Source organism: Eptesicus fuscus, chromosome 22 (assembly GCF_027574615.1).
Source record: "Eptesicus fuscus isolate TK198812 chromosome 22, DD_ASM_mEF_20220401, whole genome shotgun sequence".
NCBI classification, from domain to species: Eukaryota; Metazoa; Chordata; class Mammalia; order Chiroptera; family Vespertilionidae; genus Eptesicus; species Eptesicus fuscus.
This window is the reverse complement of record NC_072494.1, coordinates 16,051,655-16,075,924: the sequence shown is the minus strand read 5'-3', so window position 1 is coordinate 16,075,924 and position 24,270 is coordinate 16,051,655. Positions and strand designations below refer to the sequence as shown.

Here is a 24,270-nt window from a genome sequence, read left to right as displayed (position 1 = left end):
ATCGATGAAAGAGAAACATCCATCAGCTGCCTCCTGCACACTCCCTACTGAGTATGTGCCTGCAACCAAGGTACATGCCTTTGACCGGAATCGAACCTGGGACCCTTGAGTCTGCAGGCCAACGCTCTATCCACTGAGCCAAACCGGTTAGGGCAACCTATGTTTTTTCTTTTTCTAAATCTTTATTGTTGAAAGTACCTATGTTTTTTTCTTTCAGAGCATTTATCAGTTTGCATTTATACATTTGTTATTGTGATTATTTGATTAATGCTTGTCCTCTGCTAAGCTTCATAAGAGTAGGACTCTTGCTTATCCATGTACTGTATCCCCAGGATGTGGCCTATGGTAGACACTCAATAAGTAAATAGCTGTTGACAAATGAATGAGTGAACCAACTCAGTCAGTCTAGGCATTGCTTTTGGAATAAATGTTCCCAATTACAGGGGCAGAGTAATTCTCAGCACTCATAACCAGCATCTCTCCCCCTGGAAGTTATGGTCTTAGAAGTTACATTTTGACGGGACAGCAAAAAGACTAGAAAAAGTAATAGGACAAACAGCAAACCAAGTCACCTACCAAACGAGAGTCGCTAGGACAGGAGTCTGGAGTGTGCATTTTTCCACAAGTTGCCCCACATGATTCTGAATCAGGTGGTCTGAGGCCCACACTTTGAGAACATCCTGTTAGAATCTGAGTATTCACTTCATTCATAGTCATCCAGCTTCCAAGAGAACCATGCTGACATCACTGTTTCTATTTAACGGGAATCAGTTTTTATTTTGCACTTGTGCGGTGCATTAACAAATTCAACATACAAGATAGCATTACATATTGTAGGTTAGCGTTACGGCATTATGCAATTTCACACGATTCATGTTAGCTTTTTCAGATTTTTTTTTTTTTAATTTGACACGTTTATTTTATTCTTGAGTTTCGTTTTTACAAGAGAAGACACAGGGTAAAGAAAGACAACCACATTGGAGAAGGATCACGGTGAGGGAAATGTCACTATCGTGGCCGTAATAAAAGCCTTCCAAGAAAAAGGACTTGCGTAATTCCCTCTCCTGAGCAAGCTGCCCCTGTCCCACAAACCAGTTCTGTCTGTTTTCATACCTAGAGCACTGTTTATAAGCATGTACAATCTTGGCTGTGCTCCACTGAGAACTGAAAGAAGGAATAACTCATAAAGGGACTTTTGTTATTAAGAAAAAACTCTTGTCTTCCCAAAGGAATCAAGATATCAGCAGAGAAGAACTGACTCTTGGAAAATCAGAAGTGACCATTCCCTAACCTCTTCCTGACCATGAGTGCCTTGTGCAAAAACTAGGATGTGACTCTCTTGTCTTTCAACTGACTCTTAGGAGGAGGCATTCCTCTTCCACCCTTATCAGTTAGCTCTGGGAGGAACCAACGTGAAAGCCAACGTCAGTTAAGAAACTTTGGGACAGCAAAGTCGAGGGCACGATGGATCAGGCCTGAGGTAGGAGGGAGGAAACCTGTACTTCCTTCTGGCCTTTTTCTGAGAAAAACACCGAGGCAGCTCGCAGGCTACAGAACTACTGGTTCCTCCCCTGTCACCTCACGACCCACTACTCAGTAGACCCAACGAATTCAAGGAATAAAGCTACGAGGAGATGGGAAAGAGAAGAGTGGGGTGAGGCTTTTCCCATACTTCTATCAGGAGGAGCTACAGAGGCACACACAGCTGGGCAAAGATCAGACTGCCTCCACCTGTTGCTTTGCATTGTTTCTGGGAAGGAAACAAAATGGATTGCTCAGCAATTTCTGATCTTTAGACATTAAGGCGATGAAGAGGAATCCTTTAAATTTTTTCCTAATGGGGTTTCAGAATGCTCTTGTTAGATTTACATTAAACTATCTCAAAATGCCATGTTTAGAAAACAAAAATTATTTTCTTCTACGTATGATACAGTATTTACATTCCAACTGAGTATCGGACAGAGACTGGTGGTGTGAACCCAACTGATGGGGAGAGAGTGAGTCAGATGGTAGTGGGTGGGAGCTGACCGGGACAAGGACAGAGAGGGCTCTGTGCCTGCTCAGTACTGCTCTGCCTTGTCAAGAATCAAGGTTTAAAAAAACAACAACAAAAGGATTGGGGAGGAGCAGATAGGTTTTAAATCCACAAGAGCTAAGGGAACACCAAAGGCAACATCACCACTCTCCATAGAGACTCAGCTTTTTAACTCCCTTCTCAGAAGGAAGTTAGAAAGCGATGTTCTTGCATGGAAGTGGACCTTCAATTTTAGCTAATCCCTCAGGCCTTGCTTCTAGCTGCTGCTGACTTAAGTTCCTCTTCAGACTAGCAAAAATACCGACTGCCTATCCAAGCATACTTACTGTCAGTGAAGTCTCTGCCACCATGAGAAGTCTCAACGTTAGAGACATGGCTGGACTAGGAGTAAAAAGAGACTTGAATTCTAATCCCAGCAGGATGCTGAATGCTCTCAACCTCTGTGCCCACAGGCAGAAGGAGGGTTGAACTCTGTGGTTTCCCTCATTCCTCCAGCTGGTTGTAAGACTCATAAGTTCCAAGAACCAAGCACTTTGTTTTGAGGGAAAAGATGTCCTGAAAGAATCCAAGTTACCTTTATGACTCAGTCCCACTGCTATTATTAAGAGTCATTGCTAAAAAATTTAAGGAGAATAATTTTTGAGGCCCTTTGCCTTATAAAGCAAAACTAACCACTAACCACACCTAAGCTACTTGAGAAGACTGTAAAGCTTCTCAAGGGTCAGAATTTCTGGAAAAACAAAGGCCAATTTAATTCTTCAAACATCTGATGGTTTCTAACCCATCAACCAGAAATAGCTGTTGCTTCCATATCCAGCTGCAAAAAAAAAAAAAAAAAAAAAAAAAGGGTAGGGCGAGGGGTCGCAGCCATCTCATTTCTTCTCTCCGCTCTGTGTCCTCATACCTGCAAATAAGTGTTTGGGATCAGCAGGATGCCTTCATTGGTACTATCCTATAGCTGAAGTTGGAATTCCCAAAGCTCTGATTAGAGACATCATCTTGTTTGTAAACCCAATTCTACCTCATGAGTCTCATGTGTCCATGTGCTTCATCACAATTTAATCATAGGCTGCCGTCTACCCCTTCATAGCAGGAGAGCTGACAGCAAAGACGCCCCCTCTCTCAAATAGTCTTTCTCCTGGAAACCTGGCCTAATCCAGTCCACCTTTGTTTCTTGGCTTACTACAGACCTCTGACCTGGAGCTCAATAAAAGAGCAGAGGTGTCAGAGGGAACAGGAAGAAAAGATGGGGACAATGAAACTATGAGGTTTTACAAGAGCAAACTATCCTTAGAGGCGGGGAGAGTAACTGTTCAGAGAAGCCCAATAAAAAGAGGCCAATTTCAGGTAATCAGCAAATACAGTTCGGCACAAAACACAATTTTCATGGGTTAAAACCTGTAACTTGATATTGGCAGCTAGGCTAATTTCTTCAGTTTGTATTAGACATGCAAGTATAGGTTACATTGTTATATATAAACTTGTAGAGGTCTTTCCCTCTCTCTTTTTCCCCATTTAAAAAAAAAAAAAAGAATTTCTAGTGCCTTGCAAAGGAGAGAAATCGTCATCTCTAAGAACTGATCTGCAGCTGTGGTCATGTGGGGTGTTCTTTGTAGGGTTTCTTTTGTAAGAAATTTTCTTCTACAACTAAAGTGAGGTTTTGAGTCCGCTTCTCTCTGTCACCTCGTTCCCCACCTTGTCCCTGCCCAGCCTGGCCCTGGGGTTGGAGGCAAGGAGCATGGGATTAGTACTCGCTCAGACTGTGCCACTTGGCCACAGGCTTGCGGGGGCTCTCGCAGACCTCTCGCCAGTGCTCGGCACCACTGGCTGTGACACTGTGCGCCCCCAGGATCAGCCTCCCCACCACCTCGTTCTTGGTGGTGCGATCAAAGTCGATGACGAGGAACTCAATGCTGATGTCGGGCAGGAGGTCAGTGGGGATGTCATAGATGAAGGACTCGTTGAAGACGGGGTTCAAAGTGCACTTCTTCACGTGGGTTTTCTTCTTGGCAATGCGCTTTCTGCCATAGTAGACGTTCACCTTGACATAAGGATCTGGGGCCCCCAAAGAGATAAAAAAAAAAAAGAAGACAGGCCTATGACACAGTCCTCTCCTATGTAATGGTGGGTTTCATGCTGGGAAGGAGGGGGTTCTGTTGTCCATGTCTTTGGTGGCCACCCCTACATGGTCTTTAGTGACAGCACAACAAATGCCTGGAGCGAGGACTCAGCACCTGGCACGGGCTCCTATCAGGGCATCTCCCCAAAGGTCAAGACCCCATTTGCTCACCCAAAGCACTTCCCTGCCTAGGAAAATCTATAACCTAGATATTCACCAGGAAGAGAAAGTAGACACACAGAGGAACGCATGCGAAGTGACAGGTATAAGGGGTCCTGACGTGTGTGTGTGTGTGTGTGTGTGTGTGTGTGTGTGTGTGTGTGTGTGTAGGGGGGTATCTGGGCCTCAGGCAAGAGGAGGGGGTGTCATTCAGACACTTAGAAATAGGTTGAAGTAAATAGCTGCTACCTGAGAGACCGGTGATATCCATCTTCGGTAAGTGTCTGGCTTTGAGGACCACCACCGTCATTCTCTGTGCCACGGGCTGATATGACAGAGATACCTGGAGTTCCCCTCTGCTAATGCACTTCTGTGAAGAAAAACAGCACATGAGAATCCTGGCAGGGGGAGCAGGGCATGGCACCGGAAGAGTGAAGAGGAGAGGGAAGAGAGGCTGGAGAGGAAGCACAGGGAGGAGAAGGCTGTATGGCAGGTACCCAGCCCCCAGCAAGATGTTACCATCACTGAACAGGGAAGGGATAAAAGGAGAAGTTCTAATTATCATCCGGATGCTAAATAAGATCACTTGCATGGAGAGGTAGCACAGCCTTGTTCTTTTTATTTTTTTTAATGTATTTTATTGATTTTTTACAGAGAGAAAGGGAGAGGGATAGAGAGCTAGAAACATCGATGAGAGAGAAACATCAATCAGCTGCCTTCTGCACACCCCCTACTGGGGATGTGCCCGCAACCAAGGTACATGCCCTTGACCGGAATCGAACCTGGGACTTTTCAGTCCGCAGGTCGACGCTCTATCCACTGAGCCAAACCGGTTAGGGCTACAGGCTCCTTCTTAAGGGCCCAAACTCTGAAGCCAACCTGGCCTGGATTCAAATGGGCTACTTCTCGTCTGTATGACTTGGGGCCAATTACTTGACAATCGCTGTAGTACTTCAGTTTCCTCCCCTATAAAATGGAGATAAAAAGTACCTAATGAAAAAAAAAAAAAAAGTACCTAATGGCTGGCCGGGTAGCTCAGTTGGTTAGAGTGTCGTCCTGATACACCAAGGTTGCGGGTTTGATCCCCAGTCAGGGCACGTACAAGAAGCAACCAATGAATTCACAACTAAGTGGAACAACAAAACTGATGTCTCTCTCTCATTAGTAAATAAAAATTTAAAAAAAAAACTACCTCATTCAGAGGATTATTAAAAGGATTAAATAAGTTAAATGTTGTAACACCACGGTGCCTGGAGTATAGTGTTCGAGACAGAAGTGTATTCTCTCCTATTTCCTCATTCGGTTCTTGTGATAAAAATGCATAGAGGGAGGTAGGACATTTGGGTCTGAGCCTTAACGTTGCCACTGCCTCAGCACCCACCGTGAGCAAGTCCCTGCCCTTTCTGCGCCTGCGCTCCTCCACGTCACAGGGTGAAGATCCACACCTGCTCCGCCTGCCTCAGTCATGCACTTCAGAGTGTCCTCTCCAGGCAAGTCGCTTTCTTCCCTGTGCCTCCATCTTTGCCTCCCCATCTTTAAAGTTTATTCTAGGCCTCATTTTGAACTTGAAAAAAAACCTCCAGTCCTCCAAGAACATTTTACACACCTGGCTCACTACCTGCCAGGTGCTGGGCATCCACAGCGGACAGGGCTCAGGGGCTCCCAAGGAGCTTACTGTGCATAGAAGAGACAAAGATGGAATAAGCAGAGCAGTCAGAAGCCTGTCCAGGTGCTGCCGGGAGATTCAGGAAGGCGCTGCCCGTTGACATCCGGGCTGAGTTACGAAGGGTGAGTAAGAGGCCATGAGACAATGGGCAGAGAGAAGCTCCCATCAGGCAGAGTGGCAGGAGTGGCTGGTACAAAGGCATTGGGCCCTGAAAGGGTACACTGTGTTCAGAGGATGGTGAGAGGCGCATGTTCCTGATGTTGGGGGGCCTGGCAGGAGGGATGAGTCAGGAACCTGGAGACGTGGGTGAGGTGAAGGTAAAGAGCAGTGGGGCACTCTAGCCAAACAGCAGAGTCACCCCCAGGCAAGGTGAGGTCTGTAAGTGTAGGAGTGACAACGTTATGATGGTTGTTTTAAATATTTCACTAATAATATTATTATTCTACTGAGAGCTGAAAAATGGAGAAAGACCAAAGTCAGAAAGCTCAGCTAAGGGCTGCTGCAATAGGCTAAGGAAGAAATGATGAGGCCTGGAGCCAGGGCTATAGCAGACGGGAGGGATGGGGGTAAGCTATGTCTCACCGAGAATGGTCAGGATGTTCTAGGTGTGGGTGGCTAATTGGATGTAAATGTAGGGGAGAGGGGAGAGATGGAGGAATGTTTGTTTGTTGGTTTTGTCTTGTTGGAGGATTATTAAGTTTCTAGCTTAGAAAGTGGGGCTGAGGCTGAGATAAAGAAAACAAAAGGAGGTAGAATTTGAGGAATTTAAGACACAAGTTAAATTTGGGACAAAATCATTCCTCCATATATATATATATATACATATATATATATGTAAATATATATATATATACACATATATATATATATAATAACATGTATAGCTTATTATTATTATTTTATCCTTACCCGAGGTTATGTTTGTTTGTTTTTTAATCGATTTCAGAGAGTGAGGAAGGGAAAGAGAGAGAAACACCAATAGGTTGCCTCCCATACGTGCCCTGATCGGGGGTTGAACCTGCAGCCTGGGTATGTGTGCCCTGACTGGGAAACAAACCCGAAACCTTTTGGTATTTGGGATGATACTCCAACTGAGCCACCCAGCCAGGGCCTACTATCACATCTTATTCCTATTCCCAAAGAAATGTCACCTATTTCAGGAATTTTTCTTAGATTGAGCAAAATAGACTATTCTCACTACCAGCCTTACATGTCCATCAAAATGATTACTAAGTGCCAGGCACTCTGCCAGCAGCTAGGGCTGAAAAAATAGACAATGAAGAGTCCTTCCCTCGAGAAGCTGCAGGCCAGTGTCTACCTGCTCAGGCATGTCTGCCACAGGAAAGGACAGCAGCAGTAATCTGATTAGCGCGTCAATGAAAAACAAGGGGAAAACCTAATAGTTTGTGTTTTGATTATAAGCCTCACATCATCTCAGGGAAGAAAATTGTGATAATAAGGAATTCGATTATTTCATGTGGTTTAAAAATTTTCTCAAGACTATCTTTCATACCAGGAGCCTATGAAAATGTCTCTCCTAGAGCAGAGAATAGGACTGACTACAATTTAATTTTGAAACTGAAGTACAAAAGAGAACAACAGACTTTAAAAAAGATTTGAGCCCTAGCTGGTTTGGCTCAATGGATAGAGCGTCGGCCTGCGGACTGAAGGGTCCCAGGTTCAATTCCAGCCAAGGGCACATGCCTGGGTTCCGGGCTCCATCCCCAGTAGGGGGCGTGCCAGGAGGCAGCCAATCAATGATTCTCTCTCATCATTGATGTTTCTATCTCTCCCTCCCTCTCCCTTCCTCTCTAAAATCAATAAAATATATTTTTTTTAAAAAAGATTTTATAGCTTTTCTTTACTAGATGGAAGTCTCACATTTTTTCCCTTACCCATCCCATATATATTGTCAGTTTTTTATTATATCCACAGGAAGTACCCTCAGCCAGTTTAAAATCACAGGCTGGTTGCCCTTGCCAACCAGTATACTCCTGGGCTGCTTCCTTGGACACAAATCAGAATACAACCAGAGAACGTAAACTCGTCTTTACGACTCTTACCCACAGCCAAATGGCATTAGGGAAGTAATCCCCCGGGAGAAAGAAAATCAAATGCCTTCCAAGACATTTCAGAACTGAGCTATCCAATACAGTAGCCTCTAGCTGCATGTGTCTATTTAAATGATAACTCATTAACACTTTAGTTCCTCAGTCACAGAAGCCATATTTCAAATGCTCAGCATCCATGTGTGGCTACCATATTGGACAGTGCAGATAGAGTACAGTTCCACCATCACAGAAAGTCCCAGCGGACAGAGCTGATCGAGAAAGCAAGAGCCTTTGGATTATTTGGGCCATTGCTCTCCTCCATTTCCACGAATAATGAAAATGTTAAGTAGATTTGATATCTATTTCTGAGACCATCCTTGAATACTGGTATCTAAATATTAAATATGCGATCTTTAAATATAATTCTAACTTTATATACAGAAGAAGGATACGTGGGGTTAAAGGGATATTTGATTAAAAAAAACAACAACACAGAGTTTTAGCCCTGGCTGGTGTAGCGCAGTTGGTTGAAGCGTTGTCCCATATACCAAAAGGTGGCAGGTTCAATTCCCGGTCAGGTCAGGGCACATACTCAGGTTGCAGGTTCAATCCCTGGTCAGGGCACTTGTGGGAGGCAACTGACCAGCATTTCTCTCTCATATCAATGTTTCTTCCCCTCCCACTCCCCACCTCGCTCTCAAATTCATTCAATTAAAAAAACCACCACTAACTGCAGGAGCCAGCTGATTGATGTTTCTCTCTCATCGATGTTTCTGACTCTTCTCTCCCTCTCCCTTCCTCTCTGTGGAAAATCAATAAAATATATTTTAAAAAAACCCACCACTCACTATAGTATTATAGTTTACATTTCCTCAATATTTGTTTAAAACTGTTTCCTAAATCATTCATTATAGCAAAATCTCCCTAATCTAAACTTCCATGTCCCTTCCCTAGGTCTTTGAGAAAGCGGACAACTTCTGGTTACCCTTTTAATATTTTTCTCCCCTAAAATCACTCCTCAGGCAACCGTTTTCCTTCTGCCCCCCCCCCTTTGTCATTTTACATGGGCAGAATGCCAGTCCCCATTCAGCTGCCCCTTTGTGATACCCAAGTCTGCAGCCACAGCACTACCTGAATGCCATTCCATTCTGCATCGAAGAACAGTTTCATGTCCCCTCATTCTCCTCCCCTTCTTTTCCCACCCAATCCCATTCCAAGTAGCTTTGCCAATGGCTCTTTTTCAAAGGCTCTTTGTCAAGGGCTGGGAGCGAGCTCTGTTTCCCAGTCCCTTAGCTTAATGAGGCAAAGACCCTGTTGTGGGGCAGACAAGCAGAAGGACAAGGGGGAGAAAGGGTTTTGTCCATGCCTGACCGAGTTGGGAGGCTCTGCCCTCCCCCAGTGGAAAAGGGGAACAGGAGCATGGGCCCTAAAGCACACAGACAGACACAGAAACACTTAGGTGAGGGAGAAATCTGTTTCCTCTAACTAGCAGAGCCCCTTCCAGAAAGATTTTCTAGCCACAGAGTCATTGCATCAGGTGGAGCCACACATCCACGATAAACCTTCACTGGGGTTAGGAGCACGAAGGGCCACCTCCACATCAATCACAATCATGGGAAAAGAAAAGAAACAAAAACCTTAATGTTCCACCCTCTGAACCTCCCCAGTGCACATACAGAGCAACCTTCTTTATTGTTCCTGGGAAAGTGACATTCCTTTTTCTCTCTCTCTTTTCAGTCCCTTTGGCCAGAATGGGTGACCTCTAAGGTCCCTTGTAAATCTGAGGTTTTAAAAATCCTTTCGTTAAGTGGCCATTGTCCCAGGTCAGCAACACTAGATTGGACAGTGGAAAGACAGGAAAACAATGACCTGAAGAAATTAGGAGGAGTCTAACAACTCTCCATTATCCACTCTGTATTTCTCTTTTCCCAACGTCTCTTCTTTATTCCCCAGCCCTCTCTGCATTGTCTCCCTTCTCTTTGTGGGGAATTTATTATGGGAATATAAATTCACGCTTATTTCTATCTAGATAAAATACTAGGAAAAAAGCTGCTTGCCACTAAAAAAATATAAATAAATAAAAAAAATTCAAGTCCCAAAGTCCAATTCAGAGATTTTAGGTATTACAGAGTTTATACTGTGATCTCCTTTTACTAATTGTCTAGAGTTAATTTTTCATGCTTCTTATATCTTTTTGTATGTTCATAAGAACCAAGAGTGCTCACATAACGTGATCCCAGGAGCCTTCATGATCCAGCCTAGAGGGAGCCTGAGGCCCGGAGATGTTAACTACTTGCCAAGACTAAGGTAGTGAAATGGATAGAGTCAGAAATGATGACCAGTCCGGGCTTCTTCAACGGGACTGCACTGTACAATGGAAAGACCAAGACATGGACTTTCCGCTGAAGGCCAGGAAATACAGTTAGTAGTGGGGAGCTATATGGAGAAATGCAATCCTCACCACCACGCGGGAATCTTTGGAGGGAGATAATTGGGCCCCATATTATAAAGGAATGCTTTACACAGACCCCCCCCCCCCCCCCCCGGGTAAAAAGCTCTTTCCGGACAGCGTGGAGTGGTCCCGAGCAGCTCTAACCGATGAGCTCAGGGGAGATCCAGAGAGGGCAGACTCTTGGCTACAGCAGGGAGGATTTCGGGTGGCACGGGGAGGCTGTAGTGCTAGGGAATCGCCAGGATGAGTGGTCAGGGAGGTGACAGTCGTGGCTCAGGCTGGAACACAGCCCTGCCCGTGGTTACTGGTGGGGAAAACGCTGGTAGGAAGCCGGGGGGCTGGAAGGCTCTGGGCTGCACAGGCTCTGGGTGTCCTGCGTGGGGCCTCTCCCAGGGAATGTGTTACTAAGGACTGCAGCCCTGGCTTATCCCTCCCCGAGGGGCGTGAATAAAATAGAAAGAAATCTGGCTCATGCCAAGAGCCCCCCTGGACGTTCAGTAAGTGCCCCCTGCCCAATGTCCTGGATTAAAATTCAGGTCTGACTTCAAAGCCCTTGCTATTAACCACTTATATTTAATCCTGAAAAAAATAAATGAAACTCTGCGTTAAAATGTCAACAACGTCTTTCAAAGCACCTGCCAGTATGGTCATTGCCAAAATGGTTTGTCTTTCCTCCACTCCAGTGAAAGCTCCCCTAGGGCACTGATATACCGGGGATATTATCTTATTTGAGCCACGGACTGCTGTAAGGAAGGTAGGATTAGCTCCGTTTTACATTTCGGGGGAGATGGGGGAAGCTTAGAAGGGTTATTCTCCCATGTCACACAGCTGGAAAAGGGTGAGCTGGAACATGAAGTCAGGCAGTCCAACTCCAGAGCCCGAGGGCTTAACCACAGAACTACATTGCCTCCCCAATTGTGGAGGACAGGTACACATTTCTTGTACCCCTGAAATGACAACTCAAGAGCCAATGCTAGCCCAGTGGGAGAGAAGGCTCTCACCCCGGCTTCTCATGCAGAGAGGAGGAATAGAGAGAGAAATATCTGTAGCAAAGGAGGTTTGGACCTGGCTCAGGGGCTCGGAGGTGAGGCAATTCATTAAATTGCATTTATAAAATGGTTACTAAAAGACATACAGACATGATACTATTTATACCCCTAGGATTGTGTTAAATATCTGCAAAGTTTTTTCCTCACTAGATAAACATAATAAGAATACTGAATTTCTGCTGCTGGGGAAGGAAAGGAGAGGGGAAAATTATTGAACTACCTTCAAAGTTGCTCAGCTGTGAGAAATTCACTGGAGGAAGATCACGCATTATTTTGGAGAAAAAAAATGAGCCCCTACATCTAAGCAGGCTTGGTGCAGGGTCAGGATCCCAGCTACTAAGTGAAATTTCAGAAGCTACCTGACCTTAGAGGAGACCTAACCCGCCAGGCCCTCTGTCTTACTCTGACCGCGGCTTATTCTTGGTAAGTGAGAGCTTCCGCCCCACAGTCCCTCTCTGCCACCCATTCCATCCCCTCCCCCTTCCTTCCATTTGTCCCCTAAGATCTTGTCTCCCCCAACCTACCATCCCTCCCCAACACGCACTTCCTCCTCACCTGGATGTTCCTTTTGATGATGTCCCTAGTCAGCTGTACCTTGCCTGTGCTGGGGTCCACCCCAGCCAGTGGCACCATGACCTCCCCAATGACGTCGTCCCGAGAGAAGCGGTCAAAGCTGAGGACAAGGAAGTGCAGCACCAGGTCCTGCAGCTGGCTGTACGGGATGCCGTAGAAGGTGAAGGTCTCATCAAACACAGGGTCCAGGGTCTTCCGCAGCACCCTGGTCTTCACCCGATGCCGCTTGTCGGGAAGGATGGTCATTTTGATGTAGGGGTCAGAGCCCTGGGTCTGGTCATCCATCACGGGCAGCCCGTGGGCCTCCTGGATTGTCACCACCAGGGCTTTTTTGGGGAAGTTATAGTCCACTGAGAAGGTGAGGGATCCCAGCATGACGTCCTCCTCTGGAGATGACGGAGAACTCGTTTTGCTCTCCCCAGGGGTTAGGCTTGCAATGGGGCTCCTCAGTTCTTCCCCAAAGTCCACTTTGATGGGTAACTGGTCTATACAAGATCCAGAACTGGGTGGCCTGGGACCCTTGTCTCGGCCCAGCAGGCCGGCCTCTGCCGCATCCACCAACAGGTTCCCGTGTCCACCTTCCCTCCCGGGGCCATCTTTGTCTCTTCGCACTTTGATGATTTTCTTTTTGTTGCTGAGGGTCTCTGGGTATATGCTGATGCCTTTGAGCATATGAATAAACTTGTACGGTGGGTTCTTGTGCTTCTTCTCTGTCTGCTGGTGGCAGCATGTCCAGACAAAGACGGTCACCGAGACACACACCACCAGTACGGAGGCCCCGATGAGGCCTGCCACCACCGGTGACATATCTGAAGGTGGAGACCAGAGATGCGTTAAGGCAGGTGGACCTCAACCCCCTTCCAGAGCTCTCCTACTTGAGGCCTCTGCTGGAGCCAAGATACTCCCAACCTAGCCTCCAAAACAAAGTTTGCTCATCTGGGCTTATGAACTTATCCGCTCTCTTAGAAATGCCCTCCTCCATCCTCTCAACCAACCCATGGCTCTTCCTTTCCACCAAACCTGGATGAAATATTTACCTTCTCGTTTTGTTTTGTTTTTTAATATTCTATTGATTTTCTACAGAGAGGAAGGGAGAGGGACAGAGAGTCAGAAACCTTGATGAGAGAGAAACATCGATCAGCTGCCTCCTGCACACTCCCCACTGGGGATGTGCCCGCAACCAAGGTACATGCCCCTGACCGGAATCGAACCTGGGACCCTTGAGTCCGCAGGCCGACGCTCCATCCACTGAGCCAAACCGGTCAGGGCAATATTTACCTTCTCCAGAAAGACTTCCCTGAGGTGCCCACCCAGCTCCCTGTTATTTTCTTGGCCTTCCCTTCGCACTTAGGAACTTGGTTTTTCTAATAATGATTTGTTTCACGTAAACTGCCCTGTAAGTGTTGGAAGGTCACCTTTTTACATGGGAACCCATTCACCTCAACTGTTACCCCAGGGCACGAGGTGTGTCTGGGTTCAGGAGGGTATTCCACAGCATCTCGTGCAGGGTTTGTGAACAGTGGGGCTGTGCTGACTTACTGGTATGTAGGGTGAAAGGATGTGGGATTGACTTCAGTTCATTTTAGTAGGTTGCTCAAGGGTAGCAAAAGTGGGTGGATGGTAATAAGAACAGTGGGTCTAAGTATTTTTTTAAATCTTCACCCGAGGATATTTTCCCATTAATTTTTAGAGAGAGTGGAAGGGAGTGAGGGAGGGCAAGAGAGAGAGAGAAACATCGATGTGAGAGAGACACATTGATTGATTCCATCCTGCAGGTGTCCTGACTGGGGCAGGATTGAACCTGCAACCCAGGTACATACCCTTGATAGGGAATCGAACCTGAGACCCTTTGGTACATGGGCTGGTGCTCTAACCACTTAGCTCACCAGCCAGGGAGGGTCTAAGTACTTTTAAATTTGTTCTAAATTTCAGCTCCTAGGTATTTAAAAATGGAAGAATTTTAGAAAGAGAAATATAGAGACTGTGGAAAAGTCAGATCTTTGCTCAAACGTCACCTTCTTAGTAAGATCTTCCCTGATCACCCCATTTAAAAGTGCAACCTTCTCCATTCCAAAGACCCACACTTCTTAGCCCTGCTTAATTTTCTCCATGTGTCTGCTCTTTCTTTCTCTTTCTCTCTCTCTCATACACACCCACATACACAAGAATATATATAGACACACATATAAATTTACTGTTTATTATCTATTTTCACTAGAATATAAGTTTCATGAGGACAGGGATTTTGTTTGTTTTGTTTATTTCTATATCTGCAGCACTAAAGACACTTAATATATACAGTATCTGTTGAATAAACAAGTAACTAAAGGGAAACAGATTTTTTCCTTCCCTTCCTCTAGTCTTACCTGTCTTTTCCCCACACAAGTTGGCCCCTGACTTAGATAATTAGGTTCGGGGTTAATTCCCCTTTATGTTCACTGAAGCCAATTGGTCTAGATACAGCCTCTAGTTTTCTACATTACTTGACTTGCTTAAGTTTTTTTTTTTTTCAATTATATTTTACATTCAATATTATTTTGTATTAATTTCAGGTGTACAGCATATTGGTCAGACAATCATACAAAGTATTTCCCCTGATATTTCCAGTACCCAAATAGTACCATAAATAGATATTACAAAATTATTGACTATATTTCCTATGCTGTACTTTACATCCTCATTACTATTTTGTAACTACCCCCACATAATTTTTTTATGTTTTGCATATATATACTTATGTATTATATTGCATATTAATAACATGTAATGTATATGTGTATACACACACACACACACACACACACAAATTACAATCCTCTGTGGCAATCACAAATATTGAAACCCATTGTGCCATAATACGGTCCCTTGAATTTGAAATGTTATTATATAATTTTGTTTCAATAGAAGCAGAAACATAACAAACCCCACATTACTTTTTTAAGGAAAGACTTGGGCAGGGAGAAATAAGAAAATAAGTGTGACTCCAGAATATTCCAGATTCTTCCTGGAACATCCTTTCACCAGGTCTGCCTGGCTCTCTGCCTCTCACTGCAGACCTCTGTTCAAACTTCACTTTATCAGAGAAGCATTTCCTGACTGCCCCAAGTGAGATAATATCCCTATTACATGCTTTATTTTTTTCTTCATAGTAGTTAATACGCCCAACAATTTCTATTTTTCCTCACTAGATAAACTTAATAAGAATACTGAATTTCTGTTCACTGCTATATCCCCAGGTCCTAGAACCATGTGGCACCTGGCAAGTGTTCAGTGAACAAATGAGTTAGTAAATTCAAAACAGCCTCCACAGATTGGATCAAGAGGGTGAGGTCAATATGATTACATATATCAAGGAAAATTTAAAATTCTATTTGGTTTTTAAAACCTATCAATTAGCAACAGGAGACCTTACTTGACAAGGATGAGCAAAAATCACTTAGCAGTTTGGGTGACCACAAGCGTGAGTATAATTAGGCTAGAGTCAACTTATACTTTTTAAAATATATATATTTTATTGATTTTTTACAGAGAAGAAGGGAGAAGGATAGAGAGTTAGAAACATCCATTAGCTGCCTCCTGCACACCCTCTACTGGGGATGTGCCCGTAACCAAGGTACATACCCTTGACCGGAATCGAACCTGGGACCCTTCACTCCACAGGCCAACGCTTTATCCACTGAGCCAAGCTGGTTAGGGCCCAACTTATACTTTGAATACAATGTCTGGATCACAGGAGGGTAGTATAATTTCATCTGCACTGGTCACAACACATATGGAGTGTTCGGTCTAGCACTGACAGGAATAAACACTGCTCTTTTTTTTTTTTTTTGTACATTTATTATGTCCCTGCCAGGCATTGAGTTAGAGCTTCCTCTCTTTGAATCAAAGAACTCATTAAATAGGTACTATTAATATACTCACTTTACAATGGAGAAACCTGGGGACTCAATCTGCCCTAGGCCAAGTAATGGCAGCCGGCAGTGATGGGATTTAAATACTGGTTTGCCTGACACCAAAGTGTCTCTACATTATAGATAATCAGGAGAGTAAAAGATCTGGGAACCACATCCAATGAAGAAAAATGGAAGGAACTGAAGGAGCTGAGAGGTCTAGGAATAATAACTTTCTTCAATTATTTAAGATGCTGTGATGGAAGAAGGTATGATTTGATTTTACGTTGGAGATTAGGCTCAGCACCAGTGCGTACGAGCTACAGGAAGACAGATCTGACTCAATGAAAAGAGTCAAATTATTATTTCAACTGCCTCACAATAGCCCAGATTGCTTCATAAAGCAGTGAATCTATAATTGAAAACTTTCAGAGGTTGAATCATCACCATTGGTCAGGGATATTCTAAAAGGGATTTCTTCCATGGAGATTGTACTAAATATCTCCAAAGTTTTTTCTACTTCAAACATTCCATGGTTTCATGAAAGTTGGGACCAGGTAAGAAAAGAAGGGGTTAGTCCTGGCCGAGTAGCTCAGTTGGTTAGAGTTCGTCCTGATACACCAAGGTTTTGGGTTTGATCCCTAGTCAGGGCACAGACAAGAAGCAATCAATGAATGCATAAATAAGTGAAACAATAAATCAATGTTCCTCTCTCTAAAATCAATAAAAATTAAAAAAAAAGAAAAGAAAAGGAGGAGTTACATTCTAAAACAATATAGTTAAGGAATAAAGCCATTAACAAAATCAATCAAGGTGACCATGTCCATACTAAGTAATACTAGTGTTTATTCACAGAGCATTAAGTGAAATAAGAGTTATTAGGGAGAGAATTTTCACAAAATGGGACAGCCTAGGTGTTCAGCTCATTGAGAGCAAGCGGAAATAACATCCTGCTCATTTCTGAATCCCTGAGTCTCTTGCATCTAACACAAGGTCAGTAAATATTTATTTGAACAATTGATTGGTTTCAATTGTCAATCAAAATGGCACAAGCTGAAAAAAATGGCTCTCTATTCACCAATAAGGGACTTTCCTGAAAATTGCTTGCTAATGATTAGTGAAATTGAACATTGATTGTCTCTGTGAGAAGAGGAAAGCAGGGAACTACCGAGACAGGTGTATCTTTGAGAATGATTTGAAAGAAAGATCTAAAGGCCATGTTGGGAGACATTTGAGTGATCCTTTGTGATCTACCCTAAATTTACTCTGTGATCCCTAAGGGAACCCACTGTTGCTTCCCATGCCTTCGCTTTTACTGCTAGAAAATGCAGGTGGTGTGGGTAAGAAAGAAGATGAAGGATTCTTATCTTTCAGAAGGACAGAGAAGGAAAAGAAAACAGACCAATCCATTTGTAAATCACCTATGTGCTTTTCTCCACCTTATTGCCCACCTTTGCCCTACTTTTTTCTCAATTATTTGTTAACCTCTGCCTCTCCTTCCCACACTCAAGGCAGTTAATTAGAAAAACCAGGGATGTTGAAACTCAGAACCCTCTGTCTTGCTTTAATCAAAAGGTTGGTGGGAAAAGGAAGCTGGCGCTAATATCTGAAGTGAGTGCCTAAAGTAGTTGTAAATTGCAGTGACCGATGCTTCTTGCTCCTTTTGTACTCTAAGGTCATGGCTAATTGAGCGTTGGCTTGGTGTATCTCCCAAGGGCTAAGGCATCTGAAGTGAAGTACTCTACGAGACATGAAAAAGTCAGAAGTAACAGTTCCTTCGCAGGAAACCCTCTGTAAGGGTTGGAAGGCCTGTGAGACATCTGGGCTATGCCCAACTCTGTGAGTCCCTGACCAGACTTCTTATTGACTTCCTTTACTAAACCAGCTTTTCCCTGTCACGTAGACCAGCGTGATACAGATAGGAGAATAAACTTCGGCATCAACTGGACATTGGCACTACCCTCACTATTTTGTGTAACTTTTATCTATTTTATCTCCCTGAGCCTCAGTTTCCTCAACTGGAAAAAGTATATATAATAATTCATACATCAGAGGATATTTGTAAGGATTAAATAAAATGTCGTATGTAAAAGGCTGATAAAATTTATTTTCTCTTTTCCACTAATATTCCTTCTAAAGGAAATCACACCATCTCACTTTCCAAGGAATTGGGAAATGCAATTAGAAAAAAATAAAACATGTTGAAAAGAAGGCATAAGAAGAAAAAGAGCAGAAAGAAAATCATAGGGTGCTCATGCAATCACCAACGAGACATCTATTTTAGAAATTTAGGACTCAAAGAACAGCAATGCAGAAGGTGAAGAAAAAAATATCAAGATTTAACCTTGAGAATCAAAGGGAACAAGAAGTTAATGGGTGTGATCTGTTGTCTAGATACTTGCCCTAATCTGATGTCTTCTGAATATTGAGAGAATGGAGCACATTGAGTTTTGCTCATTTCCATAAACCTCTCACTGGAGAGTGAGAAAAGCCACTTCCATGTTGGATTGTGGACCCACCCAAACACTGGATGCTCAAAACTTCTAGATTGTCTGAGGGTTAGGATCTCTTAAGGAATATGAAGGGACCCTTGGCTGACAGCACTCTCACTGGCTTCTGCCATCCAAACTGAGGTAAGTAGAATTGAGGGAGAAGTAGGGAAATTCTTTTTTTTTATTTCTGGACCAGGAAAACATAGCACAGGTAGTTTGTTACCCTCGCATATTTTGGAGGAATCCCCGAAGAGGAAAAAAACTTGTTTCTCGAGCTTTTCTTTCCCACCTTTCCTATTTTCCACCCCACTCCCTGCTCCAAGAAATGTAACAGATCTTGGAGCGGCGCCGAGATGACGTAATGCTTTCTCTGGTACACAAAGCGGCCTCCCCCGGGCTGGGCCTCTCTCGCCCCTCCCCCTCCGGCCTGGGTCGGGCCCCCACCAGCTCCAGCACTAGCGCGGGTGAGTCCCCCTGTTTGAAAAGCCAGCCCAGAGAATGGGGAACAAAAGGCCTGGGAGGAAGCGCCTAGGCACTGCCAGGAGGCCCAGAAATAGACATCACGTCATCCCCTCGCCCAGCAGCGCCAAGCGCCATTTGGTAGCATCAGAAGGACCCCACCATTACGATGCAGAATAGAACTTGCAGGGCTCACGGTTCCCCTCAGCCTCAGCACCCAGCTGACCGGCTTAAGGAGTGGCTTCCTTTTAGCTCCCCCACCCCCGCACCTCTCTCCCTAGAGGCCGCTGCCTCCGCTGGCTGCCATCCACACACACAGCCCACAGTCTCCAAACTGCCATCTTGATGCCCCATCCCCCTTGCCATCTCCCTCCCCCGCAGCCCTGAGGACGAGGATGGGGAGGAAGGGGCACCGCCCTGCGTGCCCCAAGGGGGAGGGCTCGGCCTACTCCACCTCTCCTCCCCCAGAAGGAGGGGTTCACGTCCTCTGCAAACTCTCTGTTTCTCACCTCCGGCAGTGCTGACGGTGCACCATACAAGGTGTTGGCATCCTGGACCCCAGAGCCTCCATGTCTCTAGCCTCCCCAGCCTCTGCAGCCCACAGTTTAAGTTCAGGCTCTGTCCACTGCCCACGACCCACCTCCACAGGCCCGATTCTAGCGGGGCTGGCGCTTGAAGACCCTGGTCTGGGCTTCATTCCTTGTGCCGCCCCCTGGGTTCCCCTAGCTTTGCAACTCTTTCGATTACCGCAGGCTTAGTTGGACCGACGGTACTTACCGAAGCTAGGTCGGATATTGGTGATTTCGGCCATGTCGTAATCAGAGGCTATAGCTGTAAAGGCGGTTGCAATGGTCAGACAACTCCGGGAACCCTGGATCAGAACCGAGGCCGCCGCTGTACAGCGCTAGGTCAGGGGAGGGGGGAGGTATCTGGCGGATGCCTCCTGTGACGGTCTGGTCCCTGGTTGCCAGCTGCGGTCGCCTCTGAAGATGCTCCAGGGATGCTCTGAGCTAAGGATGCAGGTGCAGCCAGACTGGTCCTGATGCGAGGGAGGCCCCGCCTTCTTCCGAGCGGTCCTCGGCAGAAGACTCCGCCTCTGTCCGAAACGTTCCGGAAGGCAGTCCCCGCCCCTTTCCGGAAGATCTCTGGGAGGGGACCGCATCACCGGGATTTCCTGAGAATAAGACCCGCCCACTGACAGGCTGTTGATCTAAAGGAGCAAAACCCAAGGATAGAGTAAGAAGTGTAGGTATTTTATTATAGAGAAAATTTAGATCCTGTGATTCCGATCCGCTGGGCTTAATATAGCAGCGGAATGTTCTGGCTGAGAAGGGAGCCCAGGATTTTGGAAAAACAAAATTCTATATGTCTGCATTTCAGTATCAATTGCCATTATTTTTATGCATTTCCGAGCCCACTAAAGGTTATTATGGAAACTTTCTTAAACTTCAGAACCTCTAAAACTCTGATTAAAGATCAAACCTCGTGATGGATGCACAACTCTGAACATTTTCTTATAATAATTTATTTATACAAGTAGAACGGATGTATTTTGTGGTGTGTAAATTAAAGCTGTTTTTATAAAAAGACTAATGAAGCCCTAGCCGCTTTGGCTCAGTGGATAGAGCATCAGCCTGCGGACTGAAGGGTTCTGGGTTCGATTCTGGTCAGGGGCACGTACCTCGGGTGCAGGCTCCAGGGCGAGTGCAGGAGGCAACCAATTGCAACCAATCGATGTTTCTCTCACATCGATATTTCTCTCTGTCTTTCCCTCTTTAAAAAAATCAATGGAAAATACCCTAGGGTGAGAATAAAATAAAAGATGTTGAAAAACAAACATAAATAATAAAATAAATTAATAGTAAGTAAATAAAAAGACTAATGAAGAACGCCAAAGTTAATCAGCGCTGCATATTTCTGTTTTAAAGTGTCAAGTGCTTAGGGCTGCTTAGGAGAGAGAGCATGTGCAAACCAACAAATGACCAGAGGCTCTGATATTTGAAACCCTGTGAGCCACAAAACTTTTCCAGGGAAGATACTCATATGCTGCAAGTTCAAAAGCAGGCCACAAATGAAACTCCAAGCTTCTAGAGACTTCCTTGGCATTTGGGAGAGTTAGGGTGATTGAGGCTAGAGTCAGATTGCAGTTGTGCCCATGAGTATATTAATATCGCTCTTCACTTTGGCTGTGGATCCTTTCATCCTGTCGATTCTGTTTACAGACAGGATCAGGTTAAATAGATTATTCAAATCCATAAAATATTTGTTGATGGTTCACCTGTAAAATGAGAGAGCTGCGTGTATTTTTCCAGTTTTGACATTCTCTTCCAGAAAAGTGGAAAGAACATGGCTCTAGGACTCATTTGTTCAAAACACAAGTATTGGATTATTGAACATCAGCGATGCTTCCTGGACATGGGGTCCACGCATTAGAATCGAGTTAAGATACCCGATTCCTCTTGATAGCTGTGTATCTTTGTGAAATCGCCTATCCAGCGGAGCCAGAAGTTTGTTCCGTGTAAATTTGAAAGGATAATATCCACTGCTCCCTAAGGTTTATCGTGAAGACCAAGTCACCTGTGATAACGTAAATGAAAGCATTTTGTAAAACGGCGGAGTGTTACACAGCTTCATAGTCATTACTATGGAGTGACTCCATGACTCACTAGTACAAATAACTGCACTGTTTGTAACCCAGGGATTCCTTTCGGGAAATTTCTGAATTCTCCATTTCCTGGGTCCCGTATTTCCAGGTGTGACGCGGCAAGAAGGGTTAGCTGTCAAGTTCAACTAACGAGTCACAATCCCGAGTTTTGCTGCGAGTAGCGCCTCGGACCGAGTAAGAGAGGTTTTTCCTTAAAACTTCCTGCCCACAACTGACGGGCCAGCCCTGTGGCTTCCTCCCGCCCTAAAGGGGGACGGCGCCCCGGGGTGGGAGCGCGCTCTTCGACGTCCTGACGCCGCGCACTGCGACTCGGGGGCGCGCACGTAAGGGGCGGCCGCCGGCTGACTTCCGGTGGCACCGACTCCGAGTTTCCGCGGGATCCGTCGCCGGTGAGGGGAGTGCGTCCCGTGCCGCGAGGCGGGAAGTGGCGAGTGGGAGCTGGACGTCAGGGCGAAGGATGCCCAGGCTGAGGGGGTCGGGGTTGAGGGCCGGCGCGGGGTGTGGGACCGGAGGCAGAGGTCTGAGGGGGTCGAGCCGGGCGCGGGGGCTTGGGCCAGGGCTCGGCGCCTAGGGAAAAAGCGCAGTTAGGTCCCCCTTTTGGACAATTTTCTCCCAGGAGGGGCTCGCGCTGGGGCTGCCTTCGGAGGTGCGTTCTTTCACCCTGTTGGTCTCACTCCAGTTCCTAAAAGGTGAGCCTCTTTAGAATTGCTGTATGGTAAGTGCCGGGGGTCGGTCCCTGTACGCTGCTGACTTTAAGTGGTAGCTGTCTTTCTTTTCTTTCCTTCTTAAATTTTCCCCCCTTTTCTGGACCTCAGTAATTCATCTGCAAAATATTGGACTCGCCTAAGCTACTCCCACCGCCCCCTTACCCACTCATCACCCTCCCTTGAGCTTTAATTACCAAGATAAGGGCGTTGGTAGACAGGAGGGTGGGGGGAGATCTCTCCTAGTGATCTGTGGAAACTGAATTAGGGAGGTTTAAAACTAACTTTATAGTTCAGTCTCTTTAAGAGTTAGAACTTTGCCCGGGCCGGTCTGCTCAGTTGATTAGAGTGCCGTCAGGATGCACCCAGGTTTCGGGTTCCATCCTCGGTCAGGGCACATACAAGAATCAACAAATGAATTCATAAATAAGTGGAACAAGAAATCAATGTTTCTCTCTTTCTCTCAACTCATTAAATACGAGAAATTATTTAAAAAGGAGAAGGAAAAAAAAAAGAACTTTATTTTGCAGTCCTGTACTCCAAACTTTCATCTAGTGCCCTGGTAGATGGGCATTCAGACTTTGAACATTTTTTAAAAAATATATATTTTATTGATTTCTTACAGAGAGGAAGGGAGAGGGAGAGAGAGTTAGAAACATCGATGAGAGAGAAACATCAATCAGCTGCTTCCTGCACACCCCCCACTGGGGATGTGCCCACAACCAAGGTACATGCTGTTGACCGGAATCGAACCTGGGACCCTTGAGTCTGCAGTCTGACGCTTTATCCACTGAGCCAAACCGGTTAGATCAGACTTTTAACATTATCAGTGATGAAGAACTCACTGTAACACAAGATAATTTATTCTGTTCTTGTACCTATTTTATTGGGTAAAGTTTTTTGGGTAGAAAGTTTCCATATAATGCTTAACTCTGGTCTAAATGCATAAAATAAGCACAGAAGAAGAGAGAAGGAGAGAGAGAGTGAAACATTGATGAGAGAGAGAGAGTGAAACATCAATCTGCTGCCTCCACCGCTGCTGGGGATCGAACCTGAAACCTGGGCATGTGCCCTGACAGGGAATCGAACTGGTGATCTCTCGGTGCATGGGAGGATGCTCAACCAACTGAACCACACCAGCTGGAGCCACACTCTTTTCCATTCATTCATTTAGTTAGGGAACATTCATTCAGTCTTTACAATAGGGCAGATACTGCCTGGTACTAGGGGTACTAGTTGAAAAAGTCCTTTTCCTGAAAAACCACATAGTTTTTGTGGAGTCAGATGGGAAGGAGACAGAGAAGAGGCAATTACAAAAGTTATAATTTCTATAAAAGAGGTTTGCAAACAGGTGCTAGAACATAAAAGAAGATACCATCCAATTTAGGTTAGTGTTGCTCTTAAAATGTGATAACTGGAATTGAAAGCAAGAGTCAGAAGTAACGTAGTACAGAGAACAGTAGGAATCTCTTGTTTACAACACAAAATTTCTGTTAATATCGCCTATCCTCTTTATTTGTTTGTTAATCCTCACCCGAGAATATATATATTTTTTCCATTGATTTTTAGAAAGAGTGGAAGGGAGGGAGGGAGAGGGAGAGAGAAACATGGATTGGTTGTCTCCTGCCTGCACCCGGTCTGGGCCGGGAATCAAACCTGCAACCCAGGTACATACCCTTGGTGGGAATCGAACTTGTAGCCTTCGGTGTGTGGGCCTGTGCATGCTCTAACCTCTGAGAAACACTGCCAGGGCAAGGCCTAACCTCTTTAAACAAACACATTTTGCTTTTGGATTGTTTCTGTTAATGGAAATAACCTGTTTATGCAAACAAAAATAGAAAACATTTATTGATCTAATAAATTACTATCTAGTGATGTCACTGCTATTTTTAATTTAGTTTATGACTGAAGAAGCAGATTCAGGTTAAGTAATTTATAGAAGGTCACAAAGCTGGA

The 24,270-nt window shown here is 45.0% G+C and overlaps 2 protein-coding genes across 2 annotated transcripts in view; one reads left to right on the top strand and one right to left on the bottom strand.

Annotated features, from left to right (window-relative positions):
• Window positions 1–3,751: 3,751 nt before the first annotated feature.
• SYT11 (synaptotagmin 11) lies at window positions 3,752–19,756 on the bottom strand. The gene is made up of 4 exons (XM_008155679.3): window positions 19,723–19,756; window positions 12,087–12,913; window positions 4,560–4,683; window positions 3,752–4,090 (listed from the first exon to the last, which is right to left on the bottom strand). The coding sequence occupies exons 1-4, from the start codon at window positions 19,754–19,756 to the stop codon at window positions 3,780–3,782; spliced, it is 1,296 nt and encodes a 431-aa protein (XP_008153901.1). The 3' UTR covers window positions 3,752–3,779.
• Window positions 19,757–22,134: 2,378 nt separating this feature from the next.
• GON4L (gon-4 like) overlaps window positions 22,135–24,270 on the top strand; it is a 49,013-nt gene continuing 46,877 nt past the window's right edge. Inside the window, exon 1 of the mRNA XM_054712314.1 lies at window positions 22,135–22,299. The gene's annotated coding sequence lies outside the window, so the exon portion shown is untranslated. The remainder of the gene's footprint in view (window positions 22,300–24,270) is intronic.

Excerpts from the sequence above, each read along its gene's own strand:
- SYT11 (XM_008155679.3), bottom strand. The coding sequence starts at position 19,756 with ATGGCCGAAATCACCAATATCCGACCTAGCTTCG. Across the intron at positions 4,684-12,086 it reads TCATCAAAAGGAACATCCAG|AAGTGCATTAGCAGAGGGGA; the intron begins GTGAGGAGGAAG and ends TTTTCTTCACAG. Across the intron at positions 4,091-4,559 it reads TATCACCGGTCTCTCAGGTA|ATCCTTATGTCAAGGTGAAC; the intron begins GCAGCTATTTAC and ends TGGGGGCCCCAG.